This window comes from Montipora foliosa, chromosome 9 (assembly GCF_036669935.1).
Source record: "Montipora foliosa isolate CH-2021 chromosome 9, ASM3666993v2, whole genome shotgun sequence".
Taxonomy (NCBI): Eukaryota; Metazoa; Cnidaria; class Anthozoa; order Scleractinia; family Acroporidae; genus Montipora; species Montipora foliosa.
Genome location: NC_090877.1, coordinates 45,099,238 through 45,113,575, shown reverse-complemented (window position 1 = coordinate 45,113,575; position 14,338 = coordinate 45,099,238). Strand labels below are relative to the sequence as shown.

The 14,338-nt window shown below is 39.9% G+C and overlaps 1 protein-coding gene across 1 annotated transcript; it reads left to right on the top strand.

Annotated features, from left to right (window-relative positions):
• Positions 1-1,214: 1,214 nt before the first annotated feature.
• LOC137969977 (collagen triple helix repeat-containing protein 1-like) lies at positions 1,215-13,520 on the top strand. The gene is made up of 5 exons (XM_068816407.1): positions 1,215-1,238; positions 7,178-7,326; positions 12,027-12,156; positions 12,404-12,742; positions 12,885-13,520. Exons 3-5 carry the CDS (start codon positions 12,043-12,045, stop codon positions 13,236-13,238), a joined length of 807 nt encoding a protein of 268 aa, XP_068672508.1. The 5' UTR covers positions 1,215-1,238; positions 7,178-7,326; positions 12,027-12,042; the 3' UTR covers positions 13,239-13,520.
• Positions 13,521-14,338: the final 818 nt, after the last annotated feature.

The window sequence follows — 14,338 nt, the reverse complement described above, 5'->3', positions numbered from 1 at the left end:
AGCGAAAGTTTCCAGGATTTTTAAATTCTTATTGATGGTACAGAAGATAACGGGAATTTCTTTATTCTCGTTCACATCTGCCAAAATATCCTTTGAAAACAATCCCAGCCAGAACATTCAACGCCCGTCTTGAAGAGCGAGGCTACCATAAGCAGTCGGTTCTTAAACAAAACTCCAAAACCAGCGAGAAAATTTGTACCATTTGTCACAACATACAACCCAGCAGTGTCAAATCTTCAAGCAATACTGACATACAACCCAGCAGTGTCAAAGATTCAAGCAATACTGACGCGCAGCTCGAGTTTTATTGAAAACCAGCTAAAGCTGGCAGAAATTTTCAAGAAACCTCATTGTAGAAGATACAAGAGGGTAAATCGCTGATGCACATGCTCGTGAAAGCAAGGTTTCATAAGTATCTGTAGAGACCTTTAGCACCGAGGTTTTCGGGATATACCGCAAACCTCAAACCGCAGTTTGCGGTTAGTCGTTTGCCGTTAGAGGTTAGATCGATTTTGAACTTTAGCAAGCCGCTCCTGTTATGCACATCGGCGCCGCCATCTTGGATTTTTCATTGCTACAAATGCTCTCAAATCAAATAGCTCCAGTTCTCCCAAAACTTATATTTGATCTTCAAAACTGTTCCCAATAGATAGCAAACAGATGTAACAACATGTCTGATATGGACAAACGGGAGGTCTGATTAATTGATCTCTGGCTATAAAACGCTGCCGTAAATCGCTTACCGTAAGAACGGTGTCTTAAAGTTGAAACTCGAGCAGCAGACTGCAAACGTGACGGCAAGGACAAGATCACGGGATTACCCGAGGTTCGCTTTTCGCGGTATTGCTCGAAAAATTCGTTGCTAAAGGTCTCTTGTGACTACAAACTCACAAAAGGGAAACCGTGCAGGTCTGTCACATTCTTTCAAATTCTCAGTGCAGTGGGTTGTGTTTTCATTAATTTTGTTTTGAATCATTTCTTGTCCGAAGTCCATACTTGTTCCGTCATACTGATCTATTTTTATGCCATGGGATAAATGACTGAACCTAACTGACTTTCATGAGTTGTTCACCGGCGTCGGGTTGGTTTCTAGGGCGGAACTCAAGAGTGTTTCTTGTCCGAAGTCCATTGAACTCCGTACCGATCTATTTTAATGCTAGGAAAGGCTGAACCCAACTCACTCTTCTGAGTTGTTCATCAGCGCCGGATCTTCCACGGTGACTTGTTATATTAAGAAGGTACGCAAATTAAGGAAACAAAAAAAAAACTCACAGGTAGTCTCAGGTATGACGTTTTGTATTTCTTGTCTTTGACTGAGTGCTCCTTAGCAGCTCTATCACACCTCAGTTAATTAAACGATCGTCTCTTTCTCGACTGAAACAGCCTTGCTTTAGTGTCGTTTCAGTGCTTCAGAAGCAAGGAATCGATATGTTTGTGCAACGTAAGCAAAGCCAAAAAGGATTTAGAGAAATCATCAAAGGGATAGTTCTCATATGCTCGTATAATTACCGAAACCACTATTTATCGTTTTTCCTAGTGCAAAGAATCATGATTTAATACGTAAGGAGTTTGACTAGAGCTCTTGTGAGAATCAGACTTCTTGAAAAAAAAATCTTAAAATAGACGGTGCATGCGCGTTGCTACCCCAGATTAAGAGCTCCGCAAAGGCCTTCGATTACGTCAGACAGAAGTGGTGTCCGTTTCCTACTGCACGTATGCGACACCTAACCAAACACACGCACCGCACGTGCATTGATGTTGCACAAGTTCACATTGTTCAATTTGTGTTTTAGGAGCTTTGGTCTCCCTTTTACCCCTCGATCAATGTGAATTATACCTGAAGTGGTGACAGGTTTGCTGAAAGTAAACTTTTGCGGTCTATCTAATCTATAAAATGAAAAGACTTCTTGTCGAAAACATCGTACTCAACCATTGTTAGAGAGAGAGAATAGGGATTTTAAGATACACCTACTTCGGACTACGGACTACCGTTGGTACGGACGTACAAAATTCCCGGATGACAGGAATGCCTAAATTGCAACATGGGAAATAACTAACTGATCATATAACACTCAGCATAAATCCATTTATTTCCTCTGGGAAATAAATATCTTATAATTGAATTTCGGAATGACATGAAATGAAAGTTGCAAAAGATATTTCTGTATAACAAACCTATACCTATACTCTCAAAGGGGACAAAAACTTGGGGAAATTGAAATTATTGCAACCATTGCAAATGAGATGATGTGAAAAGTCTATTTGGATCTTACTTCAACAGAAAAAGTAACCTCTATTCTCGTCAAAATGTCTTCGATCCTACTGACGCTACTTTTGATGTCATTTCCGTATAATTGTTTTGCAGCGGAGGATAACAACACCGGTGGCCTGCCTTACGATGGCAATGTGAGCAAATAATTACGCCAATAAACAATTTGTTAGTAGACCTATAGTACCCCATTCACACAAACAAGACATGTTTAATTAAATTGGGTTTAACAAAATGAAAATCAGTCACAGAAAAATGTAGGACTGGCATATTGGGTTGGTCGGTCGGATTGAGAAAAAAAAAACCAAAAAATCATAAGCATTCCCGGAACCGGAGGCCTGGTACCCCAGCATCATAGTTGTGGAAAACAACAAGACGTGAACCCAAAATGGCGGAAACGTTGATGGATGTAAAATTAAGACGGCGTGGGAAAAAGATCAACCACCGAAACTCCTATGCGACATAAAAATGGCTTAAAAACGTCGTTACCGTTTTTTTTATTTTTTTTCGGAAAATGCCAAAAATTTGGGTCGGTCGGACGACTCTAAACGGAGGAAAACAAGGGGATGGCCTTACAAGAGATTCGGGTGAGTTTCAATACATGCTTTGATCTGTGCTAAATTTGTAGTAGACAAAAATCAGTATACATAGTTTAAGGCAAGCTCAGTTTCTGGTGCGTTCCTTCTCGACTTTGTTCTCATCGAGCTAACAACCTGAAACTGTTTTCCAGTGCACTGGCGCCGTCACGCGGAGCCTCCGAGTTTAGTCGAGATAAAATGCGTGTTTGAAGTGCGGATTATTAACGAAAGAGAAAAGTGATCCCCGCTCTTATCTGGCCAATTTAAGCAATTGTATAAATGACGAAAGTTAATATATATGAAAAACATTATACATTTGAGCTGCGGAGAGTTGAATCAAGTACATTAAGGAGAGGCGGGTTTTGACCCTCGATCTCCCTATTTACCTGTGGACACAATGGAGCAATATTTCTATGTTTAATGCCATTGTCCTTTAAGAATGTTCGAAAAGACTCTGCCACGAAATGAGGACCATTGTCACTTGTAAATGTCTAAGGCAAACCATGAGTCGAAAAATTCTCTCTAGACCACTCATGGCCACATCTGCTGTGTTTTTGCTTGAGATGCTAACTTTCTCATATCTAATGTAATAGTCAGTCACTGCAGACATAGTCTCCTGATGGCACTGAACCCATGAAATCAATTGAAATGTCTTGCCAAGGTCTTTGAGACAATTCAGTCACTCAGGTGAAGAGGTTCGGGATTGCTCGGTCCACACACAACTTGACACCCATGGCATGTTCTGCAAAATGCTTCAGCTTCTTTATCAAAACCTGGCCACCAGACCTTTATCGGCAAGCGTTGCTTCATTTTTGCCATCCCTTGGTGTCCTTCATGGGCTAATTCAATTGCTTTTACACGTAGCCTCTAAGGTTCATTAACTCTGGTTCCTCGAAGTAATGTTCCCAAAAAGACAAAGCCCTTCTCGGATTGGTTTGTTCTGTGCACAGATGGGAGTCTCCCAATTTCCCGTCTTAATTAACGATCTGTCTTACATCTTTCAATTCTTTATCTACTGCAGACTCTTCTTCTATTTCTTCTGTAGTCATCGCTCGTGGCACTGCTGTATTGGTTACGAATCTGATGTATTCTTCTGCTACATTTCTAGCCTGTGGTTTTTCAGTCTTCGTGAGGCGTGTCAATGTATCTTCATTGTTCATTGACCCTGGAAAATACTTCACAGAGAATGAATATGGTTGTAACTGCAACACCCGTCGCTCAATTCTCTGAGGGCCTAGACCTCGCTGAGTAAGTGAACTCCACAGGTTTGTGGTCCGTCCACAGTTCAATATCCAACCCATAAAGATACACATGAAACTTCTGACAGGTCCATACATAACCTCACATGATTTGGCTTAGGTACAACCCCAAAATCACACGGAGTTAAGCCATTAACCTTCTCAATGATGTCTACCTTTAATCATGCGTCAGGTTTTTGTCGATCTTTTCCTTTAAGCTAAATGCAGGCAGCCTCAAAGGTTGTGCAACTGGCTGGATCTGCTGATCGATATGAAGTTTCAGTTGAGAGTCCTTGAACTTTCCTATTCCTGTAAATAAATGCTTGTATCTTGTGGCTATCTCACTGTAATCTGCCACAAGATTCAACGGGCTTTGCAATTTTAGGACTCCCAGCTCAATGGCTGATTCGCTTCCTAGTAGTGGTTCTTTTTACCCTTTGGTAACGGTAAATTCAGCTCAAACACATTTGCTGCCTACTGTCAGATGTGCTATAAACGTTCCTATGACTTCAAGAGGTGTAACTGCATCATAAGCATGCAGCTTCTTTGCACCCTTTCGTGACACGCAATATGTTGCTTCTTCAATAGCTCCCACAATGCTGTACTAATGACATTAGCACCTGCTCCAGAATCAATGATCATTTTCACTGGGATACCCCTAATGTATACTGTGATCCTCCCTCCAATGACTGCAAAGACATACTCGTCTTCTTCCTCCTGACAATCTTGAGCCTGCATGTACCGAACCCGGGATCTACTCGAAACTTTTTCTAAATTTGGTTTTGCTTAAATTTGAAAACTGCCCCGGCTGAGAACATTTGGAGCACGTTTTTTCCCTGGCCGGACATTGGGGACCTTTGGCAAAATGACCACGCCTACCACAATGATAACACTCGACCCCTCCTTGCGGCGCATTATCTCGACCATTCCGTCCGGGCATTCTATCATTGACTCGATTTACTGATCCCCTTGGTAGACTCACACTCTAGGTCGACCTTTTGACTGCTTCATAATTCCGGGTAATTTCTTGTGAGTATTGAAGTGTGAGTGTCTCGCCGTTTTTCAGACGTTTACGCCGTAACTCATTGGATCGACACTTTAAGATAATTTGATCCTGGATCTAAGCTTCCATTTGATCTCCACAATCGAACTGCTGTGCTTTCCGTCGCAGTTTTACTGCAAACTGGTCAATTGCTTCATCTTCCCCTTGCACCATTTCTCTGAATAAATGTGGCTCGTGTGGAGTGTTCACTTGAGTGATCATGCGACGAAGTGTGGAATTAACGCATGATCGTCATTCTGATACTCCTTTGCACTCCCTGTATCACGCAGAACATTATAAATATCTTGTATATCTGGTCCAACGCAATGAAGAAGCAATGGTCACCTTTGCACTTTGTTATCATCTTTGTCGGGAATAATAATCAAACCTTTTCCCCCCACGTACAGTTCAAAGCTATGAAGCCATCGCTTCCACTCAGTGCCCACACTACTTGGATCACTATTGGGATGAAATGGTCGAATTACCCAATATCCAAATCTCTCAAATACATTTTCTGTCACGAACGTTATTTACACCCTAAAAAGCATCCTCGTTGCCAGTTGTAGAATTCAGTGGACGTTTGAACTTAACTCATCGAATATCCGCACGCTCGCCACCTACCCTTCATGTCAACTATCCTAAATATCTTACATCATGTAAGTTACATGAAATATCCCACAGATCTAGGTACTGTATTAAGAACGATCTTAAAATAGCAAGAAAGCATTGACACTTGTTGATTGTTACTAATATAGTAACAACTTCTCACTGCTAACGTTTGAATTCGTAGAGGGTTTTAGCTCCTGGACAGACAATGTCTCTTTTATTTTACAACGATAACATATTTTTCCCGATGCAAAATCAAAATAGTCCCATTTGATGTTGTGTCCAGTCGTTGTGATATGGTCGGCGATAGTTGAATGCTGATCTTTCACCGCTTGTGTTAAAGTGTTCAGTTTTTCTGTCATGTAATCTTCGTTTAGTCTTTGCAATGTAGAAATAGTCACAGTCCCAGAAGCTTGCTTTCTTTATGACTTTTGACATTTGAGAGCGATAATTCATACAAGTGGTCTTTCTTTACGAAGAATGAGAGTTGTAGGCTTTTGACTTTTTTCATGACTTCATATTCTCTTTTTAGGACTTAAGACCCTAGCAAGTAATACGTCATCATTGCATAAATTGTTACGTCTGAGTCAAAACACAGTTGTATGAATTAATAGCTTTTCGCAATTTTACGTTCACTTGTCAACTGCAAAACAAAATTCAAGTGTCACAATGAAATGTTGGCTTGTATTTAAAACACTGAGTTGGCGCGCTTTCTTTGTGGATGATCCTCGGTGGATGGGCAGCATTGACGAGAGAGTACAGCAATATTGGCGGGAATTGCACGCGTGCGAGTGTGTCGCCATGCCGCGAGAAGAATTGTGATTGTAGTCTTCGCCGCTCGTAAAATTTTCCTTTGCGGGTTTCACAGTCTTTTCGTTACCACTAAATACGTCTAAAATAGAAAACAACGAAGGGTATTTCACATTCTTGGTTTTGATCCTCTTCGCCGAAAAGTAGCAATTACCTTCGGCAGGCGGAAATACGTTTGCTCACAAATGAGAATGAATAATATTCATGTTGGACATCTTAAAATGTTAAAATCCGATTGCGACACGCTCGAAAAAACTATACGTCTTTCTGATTGAAACATCTTAGCGCTTTTTTTAATGAAAGTCAGTCTTTATCACTCTAAAACGAGTATAAATGGTCCTTCGACGTATCCAAAGAGGCACGAAATTCTAACCTGCTCGTGTTATTTAGTTTTCTCGTTTTTGTGCCCTTTTTGGAGGCCTTGGGTGCAAATTTTGAAGGTTTCCCTGGCTGAAAATATGATCAAGAAGAGAACTGAAGGTGCAAAACGCGAATGCCTCTTCAAATGGAAAACGAATTATTCATCATTGACAAGTTAAGGGACATTTTCTACTAGGTTGACTTAAAACGTTACGATTCAAAGACCCAAATATTCATTGTTTATTACGAAATCTCCATCGATTACCTTCGCTAGAATTATGCAAGAAGTAGACGATGTACAACAACAAAGAACAAAAGGAATGGAAGAGATATCTGAAGTCGGCGATGAAGCTTCGCATGTCAGTTTGGTATCACTGGAAGTTGTCTCGTGTCTAATAGGTTTGGGAGATGGAGTTCAGTCAGGTTTGTGTTTATGTTTACTGTTTTTTTCCAATTGTTACGGGAGTGCAGGGTTGGTGCTTTGATGAGAGAATTCGTCCTCGACCACTGTGACCCGGGTTCCATTCTCAGACTCACATGGGGGCTTAGTTTGTCCACTCATATTTTAATGCGGGTGTTTCGGGGCTTTTCTCTCTCGATAAATCATCGTTTGAAGCAGTTTGCTCTGCAATTAATTTTCTCACATTTCCCCAATTAAAAAAGCTTTTGTCCTCGGTCAGTTTAGCTGTAGACATTTTTTTTTAAATACAAGGGCAAGGCTGTAGAATTTTGTATGGCTTCCCCCCAACATAGACCTGGTAAGTGTCGTAAAAGAAATTAAGAACAAGAAGAAAAAGTCTTGCGTTCCAGTGGTTCACTGTTTAATTATCCACATTTGAATGACAAACATACAACACAATGCTTTACATAGCCTAACTTTTGAGAGTAAATATTTTTCCGAACTTTTGACCGACGGATAATGGGTTGTTAATTCGCTTTACCTTCTGCCTTAAAATTAAATTTCCAAATCACTACAAAGTAAATACATATACGTACGTAGCAACATGAGATAAATGTATTAAAAAAAAAACCGCTTTTCTGCCAAAGACATATGTCATTTACTTAATTCATCAGTAAAGGATGATAATCGATGCACAAAACCTGTAAAATCAACAGGCGAGCAATGAAACTTAAGCAATTGACCGGCCACAAACCAAATTGCAACCCGAGAGACAAGATCACGCCAATCATTGGAAAGAGCCGCAAGGTGAAAACGCAGATCAATGAAAGCGATTTCTAATAATTGAATCAAACAGCTTGATCCTAGCATTACAGAGAGTATAAAACTATGCATATACCCGTATAATGCGTTTTCGGAAGATCGAGTCACAGATTATCGCGGTAGGAAGGTTTATCAACACACCATAAAATTAACAAATCCACTCTGCTGCCACAATTCATTTCTATGAACGACAAATCCTTGAGTGTCTTCTCAAATCTCGGAAACTTTATCCAGCGAGGATTTCTTATTGTAAATCATCTCAATTTCAAATTTTCGACGGAAACACTGATTCATTTTGAAAATCGCAATGACGTTATTGTAAGCATACTAGCGTATTTTAATGCTTTGAATCACCTCCTTTCCTCTCCGAAGACAAGTGTGGCTCTTTTTATGATATTTTTGACGCTGTAACTAGCACAGTTTTCGATAATCAGATTTCAAGAGAATAAACAAAATTAATATTTGAGGGGAAAGAGATTTGTGCTGATAAAATACAACCGGAACTTTATTTTACTTTAAAAATAGTTAATTTTGTCCTCTCTCTCAACAAAACAAATCGAGAAGGCAATAAAAAGTAGTGCACGGTAAAAAAATGCGAAATTTTCCACGACAAAGGAAGTACTTTCTCAAAAAGTATACAAGAATCGTCGAAGCTAAAAGTCGGTAGAAAATAAAAATATACTGATCCATCTCATTCATTCATTAAAATAGACGTTCTGATTTGAAAAAAATGATTTTGTTCCGAAAAAGTCTTCAGATGGGATGAGAAGATTTAACTTGATTCCTTCTTTGCGTACTAAACAATAATTATGGTAATAATCGGTTCATTGTAGAAACTGAGCACAAGTCACTTATGCAAAATGGGGAGAAAGTGGATCAAATCAAAGCGGATCATATGAACTCAGAATTATTTTTAAGCTGAAGAACAACCTCGTGCGATCATGAGTAGACGACTGGAACTTGAAACTCAACGCACACAAGAATCGCACTCAAGACATACGTATTACTGGGGGAATGTGAGCGCTCTGTCTACATTTAATAATTACATCATCAGCTGCTCTGAATCCGAATTGATAGTAAAATGGGAAGGAAAGTGTTTACAGCTTTGACTTTACTTCATTTTTACCACTTGTATTCTATATGTTGTCTATCGGAAAAGGGACCAACATAAAAAACATGATGTGAGAAAAACGTTCTAGATATCCTGATCAGTTATCATTAATGCATTCACAAAACAGAGCAAAACAAGAAAAGCGTTCGAGTTGTGCCATCATGAGCAAACCTCAAGAGCAAAGATTTCAATATTCAAGTTTATCCCAAGTTCAGTTTTCCTATAAGAATTACTAAAAAAAACTGCGACGAAAAAGCCGGGCCATGGAAGGGGTGCGTGTTCCTCCAATGGCTCGGTCACTGAACATTTTGTGTGCAAGTCTTCTTCTCCCTTTGGCAACTCGTGAATGCTCTACGTTCCATTACAGAAAAAATAATTGTGGTGGGAGTTTCGCTGTTTATTAATTTCCCTGATTTTCAACTGCTAAACAACCCGTATCTGAGTCGTAGATTTTTCGTATCATTATCAGCATCCTCAGGCTTTTCTTTCCTGCGTCTCGCTAAAAATTTTCCACCGATCTGTTCTCAAACCGTGCACTCAACCAATACAGTATCGTCAAATGTTCACGAAATGTCAAAAATGCAATTAGAACTAGTGTCACCGATTTTTCGAGAGCGCTTCAGTTATACCAAAGATATTAAATTAAACAATTAAATGACATTCCTCTTAACTCGTATTAAAGTAGTGTTAAAGCAACATAAGAAAAGAACGTGTACCTCGTTTGGCACTTGAAGAACAAACAATTCCAACGGTTCCTTAAGATGACCGTGAATATATGAAAATTTCTTATTTCAAAACTTATACAGCGACACAAATCCGCATTGTCGAATACTCTTTAAACAGTCCAACCTTATCGACTAGTCGCTTTTTTGTTAAAAGCAAACTTAATTAAACATAATAATAAAACGTTCTCTGGTTAAAATTCGACTGCCAGGACCTACAGCCTTCAACGGGTGAAAGCGAAATGAAAGGTGATACAAATTAAATTCGGAAAAAAATGTGTGAAGATTACAAAGCGATCATGAAATTTACAAATTTGAAAAGAATGTAGCACTGTCCAGGACGGAGGACGCCGATTAGACTGTCCAAAAACAAGAGTAAGAGAAACAGATAGACGGTGAGTGATCGCAAGTTCTCAGTAGCACTAGTTAATGACCGCTAATTTGGTATCTCGTTTACCTAACTGCCTCGACTCGTTTGGCAACTGACGAGGTAAAGCGGCCATTATGGGAAGTTAGTTATTAGATGCCACCTTTTTTGATCGGATATGGTCATTAAATTTATTGATTTCTCTGTAACATTTCAACCTCTTTCGGAGCAATGAAAGTGAAGGCATACGAATCTAGTGCGAGCACTTCAAGGCTGTACTTATAAATTCAGTATGTGCATTCAAAAAGACGCTGAGATATAAATATTCGTTCAGTAGCGGCCAAACTGTCGAGAATTTTCGTTGCCAAAAACACTGGAGATTCCTACCTGAAATGTTTTCTACACGATTCGCAGGAGGGAAAATACAGTCCTTTCTGACATATCAGTCACTTATTGAAGACGTGGGTCAGTGATTTGCCAATTTAGCTCTCGGTAAGAGACACTTAGTACGTTTCAGTAGGTTTATTTTTGCAATTTTTGGCACTAAAAGTTCAGCTAACAAATTCAAGGTAGGAAATTAATAGTTGGACGGGAAGAAGATACTATCAATTTCTGAGAGCTAAAATAATCAAGTTGCCATTGGTTAAATCAAAGTAAGGTTACCCGTGTATACCAGTTTCCCCACTTTTACCCATATAGTATGCGACTATGCCTCAATCGATGAGAATACATGAAGAATACAAATCTCAGTCGTACTAACCGAATTCGAGGTCTGTATTGTTAGTAACGGACCGAGATTTTTTGCGCTGATATGAGCTAGGGCTATGAATCAACGGGGAAAAGCAAGTAGTCGTAACTTTATTGCAGTTAGTGAGTAAAGTGAGATAAATGATTACAGGAAGTGGGAATATTCTTTAGCTATTATGCAAACAAAAGAAACAGGAATGAAATTGAACATTTTGTTTGACAGCTGAAACAATTCCGTTGGTTGTAACGCATAACTATTAATATTCTATCAACTAATGATTTAGTGGACTTGAAAAAGTGACCATATAAGTCAACAGAAGAGATTATAAAATTCGTTCTCCAACAAATGTTGTTATCAACTCCTGACTTAGGAATTCTTACGCAGGAACTTGAACAAACACAAAGCGAGTTTCCTTTGCGAATTCAGGTAAGGTCTCCTCCCCCATTTTCTCATTCCACGGCGGTAAAAGTAATAAGGTTTTTAGCGTCCTTTTCTCGGCTGGGGAAAAGACGAAGCTAAACATTTCTGTAGATATTGTTCTGGCAGATTAATTTAGATGAAAACTTTGGTCAAACAAGTTCATCTAATGTACGCCAGTATTTTTCTCTTCTTATGTAAAAAAAATTGATCGCATTGTCTCTGAAGTAAGAGATTACACCAGTAGCTTGGTTAATTTAAAAAAGTGCAAATTTCTGGAATTATAAATGGCGGAGATAACTAACTAAGGGAAAAACTCCAGATGCAACTATTCCGTGTTTTGATAGACAACCGATTATTTTTTGCCTTAATGTTTAGCGAAACAAAAAGCGGAGTTGATTAACACTGCGCGCTGGGGTGTGGAAATATCTAAATGAAAAGCAAAAGCTTCGCATTTAATTTTAACTTATTAAGGTCCTCACCTATTTCATGGAAAAAAATTAATAATTTTTGTTTATTTATTGTGTTCGTTACAGATCCCAGCGAAACGAAATGGTTCATTTTCGAAGTAATTCAACCCCAGCCTTGGTGTTTTCACTTGTGTTTGCGATCCTGAGTTACTTTGCTGTAGCGAACAACAAGAGCAGCCAACAACCTAACAATGCGGTGAGCGAAAAGTAAACCGCTGGTTCAGTATACCAAACTAAATAACTTGTTTTTTCAATTAGGGATACATTGATAAAAATTAACGAGTCACCTCAAAACAAAAGAGGTTTTCCATGGGGAGGGGAGGGTGAAAGGGACGCTGTGGGCGTGGGTTGTCAGTAAGTGTGAAGAGGAGGTGTCACTCGTTTTGCTTGATTAGATAATCAGGGAATTTATTTGTTCCTTTTTTTTTCCTTTAAACAAATAGCCTGCTTCCCTTTTCTATGGAGGCATTCCTGGAATGCATGGAAAGCCTGGGTCACCTGGGTTACCAGGCCGTGACGGAAGAGATGGTCGTGAAGGGGCCAAAGGAGACCAAGGACAACCCGGTAAGGCTGGACCCCAGGGACCTCGTGGGGTAGTGGGTCCTGATGGTGCAAATGGAAAGGATGGCGCAAAGGGAGAACGCGGTGTCCAGGGCCCTCCCGGCCAAAAAGGAGAGCGAGGAGAGAGTGGTGCAAGTGGAGCTCCAGGTGTGATGGCTTTTAAGAACTGGAAGGAGTGCGCCTGGAAAATTAGCGATGGCAAAGATAATGGCCTGATTAAGGTGAGCAACAGATTATCTTTTTGGCAACAGAGAAGACATGTTTTTATCGTTGGTAAACAGTCGCTGAAGAAAGCGAAACACATGTGTGATCTACTTTTATGGCCTCTCATACATTTAATATAAGTCGATTTTTATTACACAGGAGTGCGTGTTCACCAAGAACTTCTCTGATACAGCTCTTCATGTGGCCTGGACTGGTGGTTTTCGAGTTGCAGGCTGCACGGGTTGCTGTAAACGCTGGTACTTCACTTTCAACGGTGCTGAATGTTCGGCTCCCCTCCCTACTGATGGTGTTGTGAGCTTAAGCGCGGTAAAATCTCAAGATCCTTTTCGCGTCCGCCATATTGAAGGGCACTGCAACAACATTCACAAGGGAAAGGTGCGAGTGGGATTCTGGGTCGGCAATTGTCCTAGATATGGAAATGCTGATGCCTACACAGGTTATAATTCAGTGTCCCGGATCTTTGTAGAGGAAGTTCCTAAACCTCAAGCTTAGATAACAAAATGTAATCTTCTGTGGGGAAAAAGCTCTTTAAAGAGACATAAATCTTTTAAATGTACAATTACGTATACATAATTTGGATAATGGCTTCTTTTGATTGTAATAAACATTCTGCTGATTGGGAATAAAAGTTTCAACGCGACCAATACCTGCCTCTGAGTACAATGCTTATTACCTTGTCAGTCCTCTATATGTTTTTTCTACATTCTTTTTCACAATGTGTTTTCAAGAGAGAATGGGACTTTTCCCACTCTTTTCAAAGTCAAACTTTTCGAATTCGTCAGCAAACGTGATACCTACCACAGCGGCCATTTTTTCAGATCATGCAGAACAGCAAAGTCGTCAAGTCTGTTATTTCACCACATCATTACAACTGACCAACCAGGTGTCTTTCTTTAAAAAAAAAAAAAAGAAAAGAGGTATTAAAAGCAAGGTAAACACAACAAGTAGTTGTGGGCAACACATCCCGCATGCGCACAACCATTTCACCCAGTTAATTGGCAACCACGGACATGCGTGATGTGCTGGCTACACCGAGTTGGTGTTATGGTGTTTTCACCTTGCTTTTAATGCTTTACTTCTTAACACATCCGCTCATTATAACCACACGCTAAAAGTACATTGAAAAAAATTATTGGAAGAAACCCATGTATATATAGATTATTGACCAAGCGTGAGGTCAAGATGGCTGGATGTTGCCCAAGTTATTTTTTTGCGTGTTTATGGACCGAGACGAGGTCGAGGTCCATAAAAGTGCAAAAAAAGAACCAGGCCAATATCCAGCCATCTTGACCGAACAAGCTTGGTCAATAAAGGATTTATCACATGACTTAAAACACCAAAAAATGATCTTTGATCTTGCGGGACCAAGCGAGAAATCCCGAGCGGGCAAGATAGCTCCATCTTGCCCGCGCGGGTAGCCAATCATAGCGCGCGATTTGGTTCATCTTGCCCGCTCACGGAGCTACTCATAGAATAAATAGGACTCTTGCAGCTGCGTTTTGAACACGCTGCAGTTTAGTAAGAGCCCAGTAGGGTAATCCGTATAAAAGTGAATTACAATAGTCCTATCTGCTTGTGATGAAAGCCTGGAT

What these genes read in the sequence shown, in the direction of transcription:
- LOC137969977 (XM_068816407.1), top strand. Translation starts at nt 12,043, where the DNA reads ATGGTTCATTTTCGAAGTAATTCAACCCCAGCCTTGGTGTTTTCACTT. An exon ending in GCCAACAACCTAACAATGCG is followed by an intron (nt 12,157 to 12,403) that starts GTGAGCGAAAAG and finishes TTAAACAAATAG; the next exon opens with CCTGCTTCCCTTTTCTATGG. An exon ending in AAGATAATGGCCTGATTAAG is followed by an intron (nt 12,743 to 12,884) that starts GTGAGCAACAGA and finishes TTTATTACACAG; the next exon opens with GAGTGCGTGTTCACCAAGAA.